Source organism: Alligator sinensis, unplaced genomic scaffold, assembly GCF_000455745.1.
Source record: "Alligator sinensis unplaced genomic scaffold, ASM45574v1 scaffold472_2, whole genome shotgun sequence".
NCBI lineage: Eukaryota > Metazoa > Chordata > Crocodylia > Alligatoridae > Alligator > Alligator sinensis.
This window is the reverse complement of record NW_005842378.1, coordinates 1,431,294-1,448,164: the sequence shown is the minus strand read 5'-3', so window position 1 is coordinate 1,448,164 and position 16,871 is coordinate 1,431,294. Positions and strand designations below refer to the sequence as shown.

Sequence of the window (16,871 nt, the reverse complement as noted above, 5' to 3'; positions counted from 1 at the left end):
AATCTTTCCTACTTTTAAAATCAAGCCATTTTTAATGTAGAAAGTGATAGTTTTAAATGTAGAAGCATAAAATAGTTCCTTTTCAACATACATATATTGCCTTATTCTTAAAGAATATACTGCAATGTTAAAGATTGCTTTTTACTGTACTGGCAGGTCCTTCTATTAGCATCAGTACACAAGGAAGAGAACATGACTGAGCCCTCAATCTTGCAAGCTGCTTCAGTCTTCATTCCTTTGGGATCCATGGATGCTGGAGACCAGAACACTTGCAGTCTCAGTTCATGGGATTAAACAAGACACATAACATGAAACGTCTTGTCAGTCAGATGCTTCCTATTGCACAGGTTATAGATTCTGTCTACTCTATAAATGATATATACATGTATATATCTTAGAGATGGGTATTAAAATACAAGACCACATGACTCCCTATAGGTATTCAAACAAAAAACTATGCTAGCTGTAATATGTTGGTTTGATACCACCCCATGAAATTCCACTTCTAATTTCTTAGTTTCTTAGTCAAAGTCCAGTATTAGCCTGATTCTACTGAAGTCAACTGAGTTACAATTGTGATTAAATTGGCCTGTTTTCTAGAACTAACACTATTTGTGACCAGTCAGCATCAGTCAAATGTCAGTGGAATTAAACTATTTCCAGTGCCATAAATGCTAAACCAAAATAACACTCCGTTGTGTGCAAAGTGAAACCTTTACCAGATCTTCAGAGTTAGGGATATTTGACAAAAACGGCTTTTGGAATTTACAAACTGCTGAGTAAATCTGAAATTTAAATCATTATTTCAGTAGTGTTAGTTTCAGATCTTGGAGAAACTCTCCACAAAGAAATAATATCCTCAGGTATGGAAGGGTAACTGGTGCCTGGAAGCTTGTCTATAATCTCTCCCACCTATGCAGAGGCTCCAAATAGAAGATACCACCCCTAAAAATCCTTGTGTCTCGCATATCAGCTACAGCACCCTTCCAACATGATTATGACACTACTTTCTCATTTAGCAGAAACTATCTGAGAGATGGAATACTGCATGGAAAGCATTACAGGAATTCAACTTTTAAAATGTTACAGGAATTCTGGGTGATGAGCACAATCCTGCAACATTAGGAAATGCTCAGCACTATACATGCTTGGGCCTGAAAACAAGCATGAGGTAATGTTTTTAAACAAGGGACAAAATTACAGGGTCCAATTCTTCAGTTATAGTCATAAAATCCCACAGAAGTCAATAAAGTTTCATGGATTTATAACTAATGTATTAAACACTCAGAGCTAGGATATGGATAAATAAGGCCACGGCCTAAGATTTATTAGAGCAAGGGTAGAGGGTATCAAACATATGGCCTGGCAGGCTGGATCTGGCCCACAGAGCCATGTCATCTAGCCTAGAAGGCTCCTAGAGGGGCTGGGAATTTGGGGGCAGGAGAAGCAGGGCAGGGCCTGCCAATGAAATCTGGGGTACGGCATCCTATTGGGGATGCATGTTGGTGACAGGAGGCAAGCAAGCATTAGCCCCTGTGGCTCCCTCTTGCTACTTATCCTGCAGCTGCCATTGCCTGCCCTGCCACTGTGGGTGGGTCCGGATCAGGTCTGACTGGAGCCCCAAAGTCCAGATCTGGCCCAGGTGCTCAAACCAGTTTGACAGTTCTTGTGTTAGAGTAATTGTCATTGTTGTTATTTGCAACTTTGTCAATGCAAGTCTGCCCTAAAATTTACAGCTTTTGTTTTGGGAAGATTCTGCAATTTTGTTAGATTCTTGGGTAACAGATTCATTGTAATGGGTGTAGCTGAAGAAGGGGAATAGTCTTAGCACTTTTTTATGCTTTAGTGATCTCCTGCTGCCAAAATGGCTTCTTGGGCTGTTACAGTGGCTCAGAGGGAACTGGCCTAATGTAGTTTGATCCAGCATAAAAGGAATGTAAAGGTGGAATAGCTGAAACCCATTTGTATTCTCTTGCTCAACTGTAGTCTTCAGCAATGGAACCTGGGCCCTGATGTCTTGCAAACTAAATATCCACTATTATTACAGAAAAGCTTATATCATCTTTGCCTTTTTAATAATTTAGAACTGGTAGAACTTCAGGTAGGAGAGTCAATTCTACTGTGCTACAAATGCTTATAGCAGCTTTGTGTTTGTCCTGGTGCTGTTAACTCCCTGAGGATGTTGGTTACTGATCTCTAGTGCAGGATAGTAGAAAAACATCTTCACTTAGCCACATCCAGAGGAAAGGAGACATTTATTGAAGAGGAAATAATTGCAACTATGCTGGGAAGGCTTGGCAGAGATAGAATTACATAGGAATCTGAAATAGTGGTGCGTGAACTTTAGCTATAGGAAAGATGCTAGCTAAAAACTAAGATATGCTCTGAGTTTTCACCACCTGTACACACCTGATACACTTGTCCTGATGTGTCATTAGAAAGTTTAGAAAGGCTATAACAACAAGCTTTTATTCTCTTGATTTTTCCATACATTATTAAAAAAAAAAATCAAATTCTTCCAACGGTACAAACATAAAGCCCCATGCTGCACTTGGATCAATATGGATGAACCTTATGCCTGTGTGCATTACTGTATAAGCCACAAGAGCACCACATGAGTGCAAGAGTCAGTCCACCTAGGAATATTTCTAGGATCAGGGTGTGATGGTGGATTTTAATCATGAAGTTCTGATTGTATGTATAAACCACTCACGCGTTGCTGCTGTGGTTTATAATAGTAAGAGAAACATTTAACCAAAACACTGCCGTGGACAATACATGGCTTGTGTTTATTTTGTGTGTGTATAATATATACACAAATGAAACGTATCACCTGCAAATAATCATATTTGGAATGTGAAAGACAGAAAATGTAAACATTTTATTTGGCAGTTGTTTTCAAACAGGTGAATAAATAAATGGAAAATTACATCTTAGTATTTTTTTCCATAGCAACAGATGCAGTTGCACACATATTTACATACTGTGGATGCAAAGAACAGTTAATCATTTAATTTATTTTTGTTAAAAAATGCAACTTCCAACACCACTAGACTTGACAATTAAAGATGAAGATACTAGTAATACTTTGTTCTAGCAATCTCAACTTTTAAAGGCATTCATCTGGAAGCAGGATAAAGAGAATCGTCATGCATTTAGTTCATTTTGTCCACTTATGGTAGAAAGTCTGATGTAATCTCAGAATTATGGATGTCATGCGCTTAAGTCAACTATGACATGTTTATAAATCAGTGTAGTTCCCTTAAAACTTGAAGCAAAGAGAAAATCTCGCTTATCAATGGAAACATGTATGAAAGATCTTGGTGCCTGTATGTTTAATTCTTGAAACTTCACAAATTTTGCTTTTTCAGCATCCCAATAATAGACTTGAGTAAAAGAATAATCACTTCCAAGAATGGCATACTGATAATTGTTTATTTGAAGAGGCTGGAATACCATTGATCCTCGGGATGGCATTCTTTGTAAATCCAGAAATGTGGAACCTCCCCACTTCATTACTTTAGAATCACCAATAAATCGAGTTAAACAAATGTATACATCCTCTTTCACCGTGAAGTGTTTTACTGCATACACATCTTCCATGTCTTGGATATCAAAACGCTTAACAAATTCATTTGTTCCTTTGTTCCATTGATATATGACAGGTCGTTGGGAGCTACTTGATAGAATTAAATGAGGTTTGCCAGCTATTTCAAGATACTCCACATCAGTATCTCTATACCATGCATGCAGAGACTGATGAGAGTAGAATCCATTTCCATTCCATTTGTAAACTGTGGTAAACCCAGCTTTTGAACTGTCTGCTACAACAAAAAAACAGTCTTCTGAAATCCTGAACGTTTCTATGTCATTGGGTTTTCGGATTTTAAGAATTTCAATATCTTGAATTTTTATAAACTTATTAGCAAAAATATCTCTCTTATAGATATGGGAGCCTCCAAAAAGTTGGGCAACAATGACATATAGGTGGCTCTCAATAACTATGGGCTTACACACCACAGTTGAAGTACCTACAAAAAGAAAAGTAAAGTAAAGACAACATTAGCACCGGCCTTTAGATCAGGTAGCATAATGTGATATGACATGCATTATTCATACCTGTAATGTTGTCATAATTCCTGAACGTCCCCTCTACATGGTCCCATTCAAGAAAGATGCATTTTCCAGTAAAAGGTTGGGCAACAACCACATACTCATCATTCATATATGAGAAAGTATCTACTGACAGAGACTGATATGGGAGGGACTGATAAACAGCAAATTCTGCAAAAGTGCACACAACACGTGGTAACCAAAGGTAGCATTTCTTTTCTTATGCGTTTCCATTGTATTAAAAAGAGCTATTTAATCAATACCTTTTCATTAAAAATACATTTAAACAGTAGCTGATTTTCTTGTTAGTGTGAGAAAATATTAAAGTCTTATTTTATTCTGTCAAAATTAAAAATTGTACCTATAACAGTTATAGGTCTGTTGCAGTCCTTATTTAGGCTATAAATAGAAAGGGGCTCTGTATATGCAGTCTTTATATAGGCTATGAATACAAAGGGGCTCTAAATTTTGAGACTATATCTTTGATTGTAAGGAAACAAAATTAAATAAATTTGGAACACATTACCTGTAATAATACAATCAAATTCCTTTGGAGAAAGGCTATTGATTTTACGCTTCTTATATTCTGGTGGACTTTCGCAGTAAATATCTTCTACTGTTGCATTAGTGCTGCCCAGCCATTCCACTAACCATTTTAGTTTGCAGTCACAATTAAATGCATTCCCTCTAAGATCCCTATAACAAATAAACCACTCATTGAAATACATGAATTAGCTGCTGTTTTTTCCACGACATGACAGGCTACAATAAACAGGATTTCTATGAAATGTCAACCTTCATGCTGCTGCTTCCCTAAATTGATTTGTCCTGAACTTACTTTAAAAAAAATATTAAAATTCTTTGCATTAATTTAAATAGATTCAGTATAAATAGATTACCATTCATTACAGATAGTCAGTGGGAAGGATTATCTCCTCTACCAATTCTTCTTTGCTGATGTTCCCAAATTTACAGATACCCAAATCCTTGCCAAACTGCTTGGCCCTTTTTTGGTTCGTTTCTCAGTTTGGCATTTTCTAGGAAGACATTACAGATGACAAAATGGCAAATACTGTAACATGACAGTCATTGAACCAAAACATGGATTTTCCCTGTTTACCCACGATCAGGGTAGGAAATAAGAGTGATAAAGTTGGTTTATTTTCTCCTTTCTCATTTTGATGTAATCTATTAGGCCCACAGTAGATACAAGTAGAACTCCCTTCAGATCAAATTTATCAAAATTTGCTCTTGGGCCTAATTATGCAAAATTCAGATTACTCCTGAAGAGCAGTTGAGATCCTCAACTACTGTTCTTGTTAATGGAATTTATAAGGTTTGGCACCCATCTGGAGGTGTCAATCGTCTTCCTGTACTAAACACCCCTGTGAAGAGCACGGGGCATATGCGGGACTGTACTGGGTAATTAAAAGTGCTGTAGAGCATTCTCTTAATTTTTGTAGGAGAGTGCTAGCGGTGTGGACAAAGAATTATTTTGTAGTATTGAAATACACCTGCACATGCTAGTGGTGAAAAATTCCCATGGTGTCTGCAGCCAGGTACTAGCAGAAGTGGTCTCGTCTTGCTGCTGGGCTATGCCCAGCGTGACTGGCATTTCAATGGATGTGCAGTCAGCTCCAACATTTACTATAGCAGGAAATACTGGGTATGTCCTAAAACTAACTCCTGAGCAGCTGTAGTGGAGGAAGTAAGAAGAGCCTTTTTTTGTACCTGCTTTCTCATGTTGGAGCAGCCAGAATGTTGTATGTTGCTAACAGGAGCTGTTCCAGTAGAATGAATGAATATATATTTCAAAATATACTTTGTACTTTTACAAACATGAAATATTCTTTGTTTTACCTATTTAAATGTAACTACTTCCTTTTTTTTTTTAGTTGCAATTAGAGTTAGCATCTCATGTACAGTACTCAGTAAGAGGTTTAAAATGATAATTACTTTCAATAGAGACTCATCTGAGATTATTTTGGAAATGAAAATAAGAACATTTTAGGTTAAGCACTCTTCTCCCTACCTTCATGCTACTCCCCTTCTATATTTAAAAATACATTTTAAGATTTAAGATAACTATTTTTCTTATTTCAGGGAACCATACACAAGTATCACAGTGACTATGAACACGTTGAATTCTTATTTCTTAATATTTAATATTATAATTTAATCTTGGTTCTAAATATTTCACTCTTTTTGATAGCTTGGAAAAATATTACACAATCAAAACAAAGTATTAACAACACTTGACATAAATTCGATCCACCCTTACTTCTGCTACCTCTGCCCCACCAAAATGATAGGTTCCACCACTATCTATACTGGCTTACTGTCTACTCGGTAACACAGGAAGCAAAGAAATTGCTGATTTCTTACACAATTGTTAAAGAATCCAGGCCTTTAAAGATGTCTTTTGGAAGTGTTTGGAGATTATTGTTTGCAAGGCTCCTGTAAGAGAAGATATTTTATGTCAGTCATCAGATGGTATTTTTCAGTAAAATGTAATATTGTTTTTTTTCTGGTTAAGAACAATAATGCACTTTAGCACTTAGTTCTACAGGATTCCTTTCTAGGTTCTCTCATTTACATTGTGACTCCTTCTGATAAAATATATTCACACTTTCTTTTCTCTTTTACTTTGGGGTGCAGTTCACTTAATTTATTCACTTTCTGAATAAAACCTCTGTTTTAGTTATGATGTGTAAAAAAAGGGAAAAAAAAACTGACTCATCCTTCAGATAGATCCTTGTTAGGTTTTTTTTTTGGTTTTTTTCTTTTAATTCTCATCTGTTTTTTTTCCTTGTAACTTGAGCATATCCAACAAGAAGATATTTAGTCACAATGGTTCTGTTCAAAATGCACTTAAACATGTGCTTAAATTAAACCATGGGACTAAATTTCCTGTAAATCAATAGGACTACCTCCAGTCTTAAAGTTAAGCATCTACTGAGGCGCTTTGCTTGCTTCTACTAAACATAGAACCTCATTATACCATTTTTGCTTTTTACTTACTTCTTGAAGAACTGCATCTTAATATTGCTTTTGTGTATGTATAATATACATATTTGGCCTACTGCAACCAATGTATAAACATAAACATAAGGTTTTGCACAGGTTAAATTTATGCAGAAGAGTATTTTTATAGAAGCTAAAGCAACCGCTTGGATGGATGAATATAAAGAGATTTATGATCATTTGCGGTAGGGCTCTCCAACTTCTAAGCACTTTGGGGCCACAAAGCTTGTGGAAGTTGCATGAGTGGGAGCCATGGCCCCTTGGGCTGCACCCTGCCAGCTGTGAGGGGTATGCCTCTCCACCCTGCCCACTGGTGCAGAAGCAGGAAGTGAAAGCTGAGGGAAGGAGGGAAAGGCCTAGAGCAGGGGTTGTCAACTGGGGGTACTCTGAAAGGTCCCAGGGGGCACACACGGGCGGGTGGGGACAGAGCTCCACCACCTCACAGGAGCAGGGCTAGTGGTGGGGGCGAGGGCAGCAGTGCCACTCTGCAGGCCAAACAAGCACTGCCCAGACAGATGGGTGTGGGAGGAGAATCCTCCATGTGGCGGCTGCCACCACCATTCACCACCCTGCGCTGCTGTTCAAGTACACGACCACTGCCACCCTGCCCCATGACTGGCTGCTGCTATCCCCGCCCCGCTCTGCGACCGGCTGCTGCTCCCCCTCCTGCACCCCTGCCCCTCGACCGGCTGCTGGGAGTACACTGCTCAAAAAAGGTTGAAAATCCCTGGCCCAGAGAGCCCAGCTGTGCCAGCAGCCAAACCAAAAGGGGGAGTGGCAATCAGGTATGAGCCTAGTGGCTGCACATTAACCCTCTGCATGCTGTATGTGGGCCACCAGTTGGACAGCCCGGATTTGCAGTATCAGAGCCATATGTGAGCTTGATTACTTCAAGCAAATAGACATGGTGGACATAGAGATACGAGTTCCCACTGCAGTGGGAATTAAACAGACAAAAAAGAATCTAAAGAAGGATCTAAATCCAGTTCTTGGATGAAAGCTTCACATTTTATACCTTCCATTGCTGGAAAACACCTAATAACATTTTATTTTCTTACCTCTACCTGGCACTCTTAGTGATACCCATTCAGAAAACTTTAATTTAGCTCATGAGGGGGTAAATGTTGAATCAAATATGTAACTATGATTGAAGAGAGATATTTTAAAACTCTGAAAGATGCTCTGCTTTTATGATAACCTTCAAAGATGCATTCAGAATTACATTTGGTGGCCTGAAATAATTTCCTATGCTAAAATATTCTGCAATTTAGGATTGTGGCATTAAACAAATCAAAATACAATCATACATATATGTATTTAGTTTCAACGTTAAATCAAAAATGAATTATCTTGATGAAGGTCCCTTCCAGACCTACTTTTCTATGAATTTCATGAAATGCCTCTATGTTTTAGTGAGGACACAATTAAATTATTGTATAAATAAAAATGTGGTTATTTGGATAATTTTATTGCAATGTAAAAATACAATAGTGAAAAGGAGGTGGGCAGATTATACAGAAGAACAAAGGTGATATTTTGCCATCACTTTATGCAACTCATTAGTACACATAATTACTGTTAATCTCTTTTATATGTTTACACAACAATAATATTCTGCTCTTCTTCAAGTTAAACTGCCTCAGAGAGTCTAGTTGTTCTTTTTAGTGGGTGCATCTACACCTGCAGTTAACATGGCTGAATAAACTCTGGCACAGTTCGTGCTGCCCCCAGGTGAAGTGTTTAAACATGTGCCCAGGACTGCCTAATAGCAGTGCGCGTGTAGATAGTGACACTTTACTGCGGAGCTAATTAGTCAAGTTTGCAGTAATGCGCACATGCAAATGCCCCCAGTACGCAGACATAGACATATTATAGGTTAAGGATGGATGACCAACCGAGCGTGTCACATTCAGTAGTTTATGAACCTCTAGTTATTCTGCTTTTGTTTTCAAAATTAGCTCTGCAAGCAGGAAAAAAACCCAATATATATAGTGTAGAATGTATAAATCCATGTTCTAAAGTGTTCTTGAAACTACAGGCAGACAACAATGGCTGCTTATTGTCCCATGTTCTACATACGGTTACTCGTTCAAAATTATTGAGTGGGCCCCAGAAGCCAGCACACCAGTCAAACATGATGCTATTTTTGATTGTATGATGTGCATAGATACATAGTATGCTCTGTGTTTTTCCGTTTTGAAAAAAGCAGCTTGTACGTTGACAACTACAGCGACAAAATAAATAAAGTAATAATATTAAATTGAATGGGGCTATTTATCTGCATACTTTTTTGTAGAATATTGGTATTTTAAACTATGCTATAGTTAGCCTATAAATGTAATACAGATTTTTACAGTATATTTACATGTACTCTATGTTGCTCCTGCTTAATTTCCTTTCCTTAATTTTGTGAACATTATGTGAATAACTTGATATATGAATAGTCACTGTGAACTCCGTTTAAACCAACTGGGGATATGGTCTACATCATGCAAGTAGAGAATGGCAAAGTATCCTACAGTCTATAACTTGATTAACTGGAATTACATTTACAATATATAGCTGAAATTGTACTTTCCCTTATGGCTGACCATATCTGAACCAAAAAACCAAGTGACCCTGTTTCAGACCCCTTTTAAAATCTATTATGTTGAGGCCAAAAGGTCAAAATACATTGCCCTTGCCTATAAGAAATATTCCAAGATATATTCTGTAACTTAATATGATAAAGTAGGGCATTAATGCATGTGTCAGGCACAGCAATATATTTTAGCCAATTAAAATTAATTAGTCTTTATAGATATGAAAGTCTACATAACAAACCCTTGTTTCCATACATTATTTTATAGAAGAAAAAGATTTCCCCTGTAATTGTATTTTTAAAGACAGTATTTAGAGAAAATAATAAAGTAACTGACTTGATACATGGGTATGTATAACAAAAACTGGCTGAAAATAACAAAAACACTTTGATTTAAATTGAAAGTAGCTTATCTTTGATAAGTTAGACAATGCAAATAGTACTCTGTTGCAGATGTTAGTTTACTGTGTATGTCCCTTTATCTACAGTACATGATGCTAACTTGGGTAATGGAAGCAGTTACAGTTGTGTTAGCACAGAGGCCTGCTCAGACTAATTTGCCTTGCTCAGCTAATACAGTTGTACTGCTTTTGAGATCTGAGCTATTTTGTTTAAAGCTAATTTAGTATAAACATATCTAACTGCCCTAGGCAATTTAGACATACTTTGTTTGTGTGTGAAGGTCCTTCCCCTACATGTTTTAGTTGTTACTTCTATATTCTTGTTTCTAATTTGGCTTCAAAGTTCAGCATGTTTTCAGATGATTGCCTATCATAAAGTTATTCTTGAACAGCAAGACTGTAATCTGAATGGACTTTTCTGATCAGTGCTGGGGCATGCAGGGCAAATGGCCAGAGGTGGGTTGTTCTTCCTATGTAGGACATAATAAGTTAAGATGAACTGTGGAGAACAGAACAGATTTTATCCTCATTTACACTGGTACAATCCCGTTAATTTCAGTGTGGTTGCATGGGTGAAATTATAGAAAAAATTCAATCCAGTTTACTCTGGAGTGCTTCTCACTATTGTTCTAAAAAGGAACAAAATACACTTCCCCCATTACCTTTGGCTTGGTGTCCTAAAGCTTGTAGGAGGGCCAGGTCCTCACCATGTTTCCAAACAGCTGAAGGGCTGAGCAGCCATAATTGTGGTGTTAAATGGACCACATTATTAGTGCCTGATAGAGTTACAGGCCCTTGTCATGTCTCATTCTAACTTGGATGCTTAGAACAGCTAGAATTTTAACATAACCATCTGATGCTGATTCCACTGAAGTCAACAGTTATTTGACTATCAATTTCAGTGGAAGAAAAATTGGTCACCCCAGGAGAAAACCAGGAGCAACGGTCATAAACTCCTAGAAGATTTCAGACTGGATATAAGGAAAAACTTCTTCACATTTTGTGTGACCCGACTCTGGAATAGACTCCCAGTGAAGGTGGTGCAGGCACCTACCCTGGAGATCTTCAAAAGTAGACTGGACGCACACTGTGCTGGGGTTATTTGACCCCAACAGTTTCCTGCCCAGAGCAGGGGGGCTGGACCCGATGGCCTCACAAAGTCCCTTCCAGCCCTAAATTTATGTAAATCTGTGATCAAACATGCCACAGTACATAGACAGTTTTTTAAGCTAAACAGCTGAAAATAGGTTACATGCAAAGATTAACATCTATATTAACTCTATTTATACAACAATCAATGATTATATAACATGAGATACTAAATTAAACAACATTGCATGATTCAGTTACTAAATTAAACAGTCCACATAAGGTATGCAACCACTGTACTTACAGGTGAATTAAAGATTTCAGTCCTCGGAAAGTATTTCTTGAAATTGACTTAATGCTGTTGTTCTCAATAAATCTGCAATGGGTAATAAATTCATTTTGGTCAATGCAACGCTTGTAACTCGAAAACCTACCCACCCTACTCAGTACTTCTAGGAAAAAACATTGTTCACTTACAAATATTCTAGATGAGGAAGGCCCATGAAAGCATCATCACTGATAACATCAAAAGAATTTGATGTAAACAACCTGCATGAAAAGATACAACATTTAAAAACTGTTTGATTATTATATTCTTTTGAACATGGTCCAACAGTTCCAGGTTGGCCAGATTCCCACCAAGTGCCTGAAGGAATTGTTTGTATAAAGACTGGGGTACCATAGGGTTAAACTGAACTCTTTGGCCACGTCCAGACAGGCACCACATACTGCACATTCAGCTGTTCTCCTTGCTGTGCGGGAGCAGTGCAGTGGGTTTTTTTGACCCCTGGATATCCTGGGGTCAAAAAAACCTGTGCAAAAAAAAGTGGAGCAGTGTATACAGGGACAGCACAAGCCACTCAAAACCGGAGCCTCGCCAGCCAGAGCTACTCTCTGGCTGCCGACCAGGCTCCAAATGGCAGGATTGCTGCTGCTACAGCCCCAGGAGCTCCCCAAGACACTAGGTAAGGCCATGAACGCCGTGTGGCCCTGGAGGCTGGTGGGGCATGACGAGCTCCCTCAGGCGGCGATGGCACATGGTGGAGGCAAGGTGGGGGGGGCAGGGGCGGGGAATGGCGAGTGCTGCCCACAGACACCACTGGCAGTGTCAGCGACACCAAGTGGTGATCGTGAACCACCCACAGGTGCCACTGGTGGTGTCAGCAGTGAGCACAAACTAATTGTTAAAACAATGGGACTCCCCAAGTGTCACTGAAAACATCTCCTGTAGACTGAAATGCAAACGCATCTCTAGGGCACTGTGTTGGCATTTAATTCTGCTAGTAATGAGGGACTAGAACCTGCTTGTTCAAAGTTAATCACATCTCTCATACTAGGTATTTTCCAAGTAAGAGGAGTTCTGCTTTTCCAAATGGAATTGTAGCTGCAAAGTACATTGCAGTCAGTTGGATTCGTGAAATGTTTCATGAACTTATATGCCAATATCCTCAGGCATTAACGGATTTGAAATTTTAAAGAAGTAATGGGGATATTTTGCTAAGATCCATTATTTGGACTTCACTGCACCTATTTTTTTCTTCATAATATTCTGGTTATATAAAGAGCAAAAAAACACAAGTCTCCTCAAATTAGAGTCTCTCCATGTCTAGTCCCTCCATATTACTGTTCTTAGAGTTGAGAAATGGGAGCTTAGCATAGCATTTAGGAAAATAGGACCAAGATTCTTATCTATGCTGCTATGTGCAACTCAAATAATGATAAATGATTACAATACAGACAGATGTGCGTCACATCCAGAAATCACATGACATTTAGAAGAGATCAAGTTACAGTTGGACCTTGGATGTATAATTTCATGATCTTTTGTTTAACCAGTAGCAATATGTACTACTCTTTACATACCTGGTAAACTGAAACCACCAGTGTAGATGTCACATACAAACCCATAACTAGTTTTAAATTAGTTTATATTTTTAGTTATTTTTATTTTGTTTGTTCTTGTTTTCTGTCCTACCTCTTCAACCAGTGGCAGATTTTTTTTAAAGCACAGGGCCTACATTGTAGAAGTTTGCTTGGGTGTTCTCTGTTATGTAAGAAGAAACTGCTCTCACTTGTCCTAGACCAAAAGTCTGACTTTTCCAAACATGGCAAGTAGGTCAGCTCCTGGGTAGACTACATAGAGAAAGACATATGGATATTCAGCACTATTTTTAGAAATGCTAGGTTTCTTACACGAGATATTTGTGGCTGGTTTGTACCACTTGTTTTAGCACATCACCTGTCAAAGCCCAGGCTGGAACAAAAACTGTTTTTCTAAGTTTGGCATGTCTAGTGCACCAGTTTATTAGCAGCAGCACAAGGAATGTGTGGCAGCTAAGTGAAAGGCACAAATGAAAGGAAACCCAGTCATACTAGATAAATATTGAATGAAAGGCAGTCCCTGCTTCTTCTTCAGCTAACCTGTTCTGTCTGACTTACATGAGTAGTAGAACTGTTAAATGTAGATAGCATGTCATAGCCAAGACAGAGGCTTGTGGTGTCCTTTTTTCATTTACTAATATACAAGCTCCACAATACAAATGCTGCTACTTTTAATTTTCTTCCTGTTGGAAGGCCCAGCACAGGAGTTATGTGAGATTTATCTTTTTGTGATGTTACCACCTGGGAAAATTTTGTCAAAGATAATGCACAATGGAACAGCATTTAGGTTTCCATAGTAACTACATTTACCTATTCATCCTGTATCTGAAATTGTACGTATGCCTGCACCTCCTTATCAGCTCCACTTGAGGTAGCAGAGTACAGTTCGGGTCATGCCTTCAACTATCAGTGCACCAACAGTTTAATGTAACAGCCTTAAGGCTCCAATAAATCAAGATTACACTTCAGACCAGATCCACTGTATATGTTAACTCAGCCACAGACAGGTGTCTGATTTCATTTTTGGTTTCTGAAAAGTCTTTTTTGTCAAGTTTCTGAAACAAATTTGAATACGTTTCAAACAGCTACCAAGCAAAGTATGAACAGTTCAGATTTCTCTCTCCAATATCTTTGTATAGCAAGTCATTATATAATCACTTCCATGGTTTTCTAGGTAGCCAATTCTGCTACGGACCTGTAATATTTTACAGAGCAATGAACCTACATCTCAAAAAAAAGGTCAGTGCATACATTGTCACCATATTTGACTTTGGAATGACTGCTCAAGAATTTCTGATTATTAAAAAACTTGTTACATTAAATGTAGATTAAGAGAATGAGGAATAATAAATGATGTGTCAAATCCAACCCCCAGCTAAACAAACTCCCATTGAAGGGTCTACATTTCCTTTAATGTCAATTGCAGTTTTGCCCGAGTAAAGACTTCAGGATCTTTCTTTACTGAAATTAGGGATCTGATCCTGACAGGTCCTGAGTACATAAGCAATAAGAGTTACACGTGTGTAGCACACTTTGGGATCAGGCCCTAAGACTGCAGAAACAATACAGGTATAGTTGTTGCAACACTGAGATGCCTTTTCTAACATACATTAAAGTATGATACATAAAAGGATAACAGATGCACTGTCACAGAGAACAGTCCTCAGAATTTAATCTATACAAAGCAGCATCGACAGCAAAAATTAAAACCTAAGCCATGAAGTAACTACAAACAGTTAAAAACCAACATTAATCATGATCTATCTTTCAAAACTACCTTTACTTCAGATACTAGTAGTGATATAATGAAACCACACTTGCTATTTCTTATAAAATAAACAGTGGGACCCTGAGTATAGGGCTTGCGGATACACGTTTCGTAACAAATAATCGTATCATATAAATATTTCTCACAGAAGATGCAGAGACGGTGTGAACAAAAAACTCCCTTCTGGGATTTTAGTAAAAGCAGATCTCACAAAGGATCTGAAAAGAAAGGAGAAAAAACACAAGCTTATGTTAATGCGATCCGATACAATCATCATTTAACACTGAGCTGTGCATCACAATATAATGTCTTTACATAATTACTATTAACTACAAAAACAAATCTGCATTATATGAAACCTATGACAGCTTGAAAAACATGTAAAAAGGCATAGAGAGATTAAAAAAACCATGTAAAAACAGGATTTAGAGATGCAACACAATTTTAACATTTTATCTGATGTTTCCGAATGCTGGAGGGATTCCCTACTGCAAGCATTCTTCAGCATGTACCGAAAACGTCAAACATACCAGTTAATTTTAAATCATAAATGGAATAACCAAATGCTTACAGCCCTTACACTGAGATAACATCAGGCGGAACGCTGCGTGGAATAGATCTGGCATTTTCACATACAGCATTATCTTTGGTACAAGTACACCAGGCAGGACATTTTGGCTTCACTGGTTTCTTCCCTTCAGTCAGCAAAAGCACAGATAAAAGGCATAGGAAATAAGCAATTCTTCCAAAGGGTCTGCTGGCATTTCCCATTCTTTTGATCCACTCTTGTTCCAGCCAGTTGAAAGAATATCCCAAAACATGAACAGGGTTTCTTTATTCAGCCGTTGGATGTCTTTTTTATAAGGCCAAGTCAATATTTGTCTCTCCTTCTCCAACCCTTTTTTTTTCTTTCACTCTGTTTCTGTAGATAGAAACCTGCAGCTGATCTGTGTGTTTCTACTCACTCAGGCAATGTACTGCTCAGAGAAGGGACCTGCGAGGTGCTGTAAGATGGGGAAAATCCAACCGGCTGTAAGAAAAAAAAAAAAAAAAGACTTGCATCACCACAAAAACACCGAACACAACACAGCATTAGATTGTGAAGTGATGTAACTGAGAAAATACACTGCTTTCTGTTTTCCGAGGGAGGCCCTTTCCTTGTTACCAAAAATAGTACAGCATTATGTTTTGCTGGTGGGTGGGTGAGTGGGTGTGGGGTGGAGTGTTCATGTGTGTATGGGGAGAAATCAGTCATCTTTTACTGGATCCCTACAACCTCATAAACCTTTGGGAATTGTGCTTTACATATTGCAAGTGACAAGAGAAGTAACAATATTTCCAATATCGGAAAATGAAATCAAGTGAAATCATCAAAATAATTACTAGAAAAACCGTTAGATTAATTTCTATCCGCAGCCTTTATTGAACATGTTTGTACCACTGAAAAACAAGCAGGCACACATGGAAAGCATTACTTTGTATAAGAGACTGCTCACAACTGTCATTTCTAAACAAAATAGTCAATCATACAAAATAGCCTCCAGGCTGCATTTTTAAAGAACACCCGTACCTGTTTGTGAGCTTGATGAATAAGGTGCATTAGCCACTGTTTAAGAAAACAATATATCCAGTACTGCTTAATTCAAAATGTATTTGGGTAGTGCCTGATTTGATCATATTTAGAAGAGGAAAAGATTATTTACAACACTGAGATATATTATAATTATAAATAGGAAAACACCATATTTCAGTATAAGCAAGACTGAGACCTATCTTTATTATTATTAATAATGTTACAATGGCATCTGGAGTCTCCTGTTGAAATTTTAGTGCTCAGTACATATGTAACACATGCACAAACATATGGTAAGAAATGGTCTCTGCCCCGAAGAGCTTACACTAGAGAATCTTAAAATAAAAGAGCTTAGTTATATAGAATAGTAAAATAAAAATAATTGTCAGACATTTAGAAGGACCTATTTGATGGCTATGCTTTGCACTGACAGCACTCCTA

The 16,871-nt window shown here is 37.9% G+C and overlaps 1 protein-coding gene across 16 annotated transcripts in view; it reads right to left on the bottom strand.

Annotated features, from left to right (window-relative positions):
- Positions 1 to 2,628: 2,628 nt before the first annotated feature.
- Positions 2,629 to 16,871, bottom strand: part of LGI1 (leucine rich glioma inactivated 1) — a 36,738-nt gene continuing 22,495 nt past the window's right edge. For 15 of the 16 annotated variants that reach the window (XM_014522621.2, XM_025210866.1, XM_014522620.2 and 12 more), the window contains 8 exons: positions 15,438 to 15,887; positions 15,004 to 15,075; positions 11,686 to 11,757; positions 11,513 to 11,584; positions 6,499 to 6,570; positions 4,640 to 4,809; positions 4,120 to 4,284; positions 2,629 to 4,031 (listed from right to left, as the gene is read on the bottom strand). In XM_014522621.2, the coding sequence (XP_014378107.1) occupies positions 3,214 to 4,031; positions 4,120 to 4,284; positions 4,640 to 4,809; positions 6,499 to 6,570; positions 11,513 to 11,584; positions 11,686 to 11,757; positions 15,004 to 15,075; positions 15,438 to 15,628 (1,632 nt within the window). In that variant the 5' untranslated portion in view covers positions 15,629 to 15,887 and the 3' untranslated portion in view covers positions 2,629 to 3,213. Of the gene's footprint in view, positions 4,032 to 4,119; positions 4,285 to 4,639; positions 4,810 to 6,498; positions 6,571 to 11,512; positions 11,585 to 11,685; positions 11,758 to 13,899; positions 14,145 to 15,003; positions 15,076 to 15,428; positions 15,888 to 16,871 lie in introns of those variants that run through there. The other variant, XM_006029429.3, reaches the window with a different exon arrangement.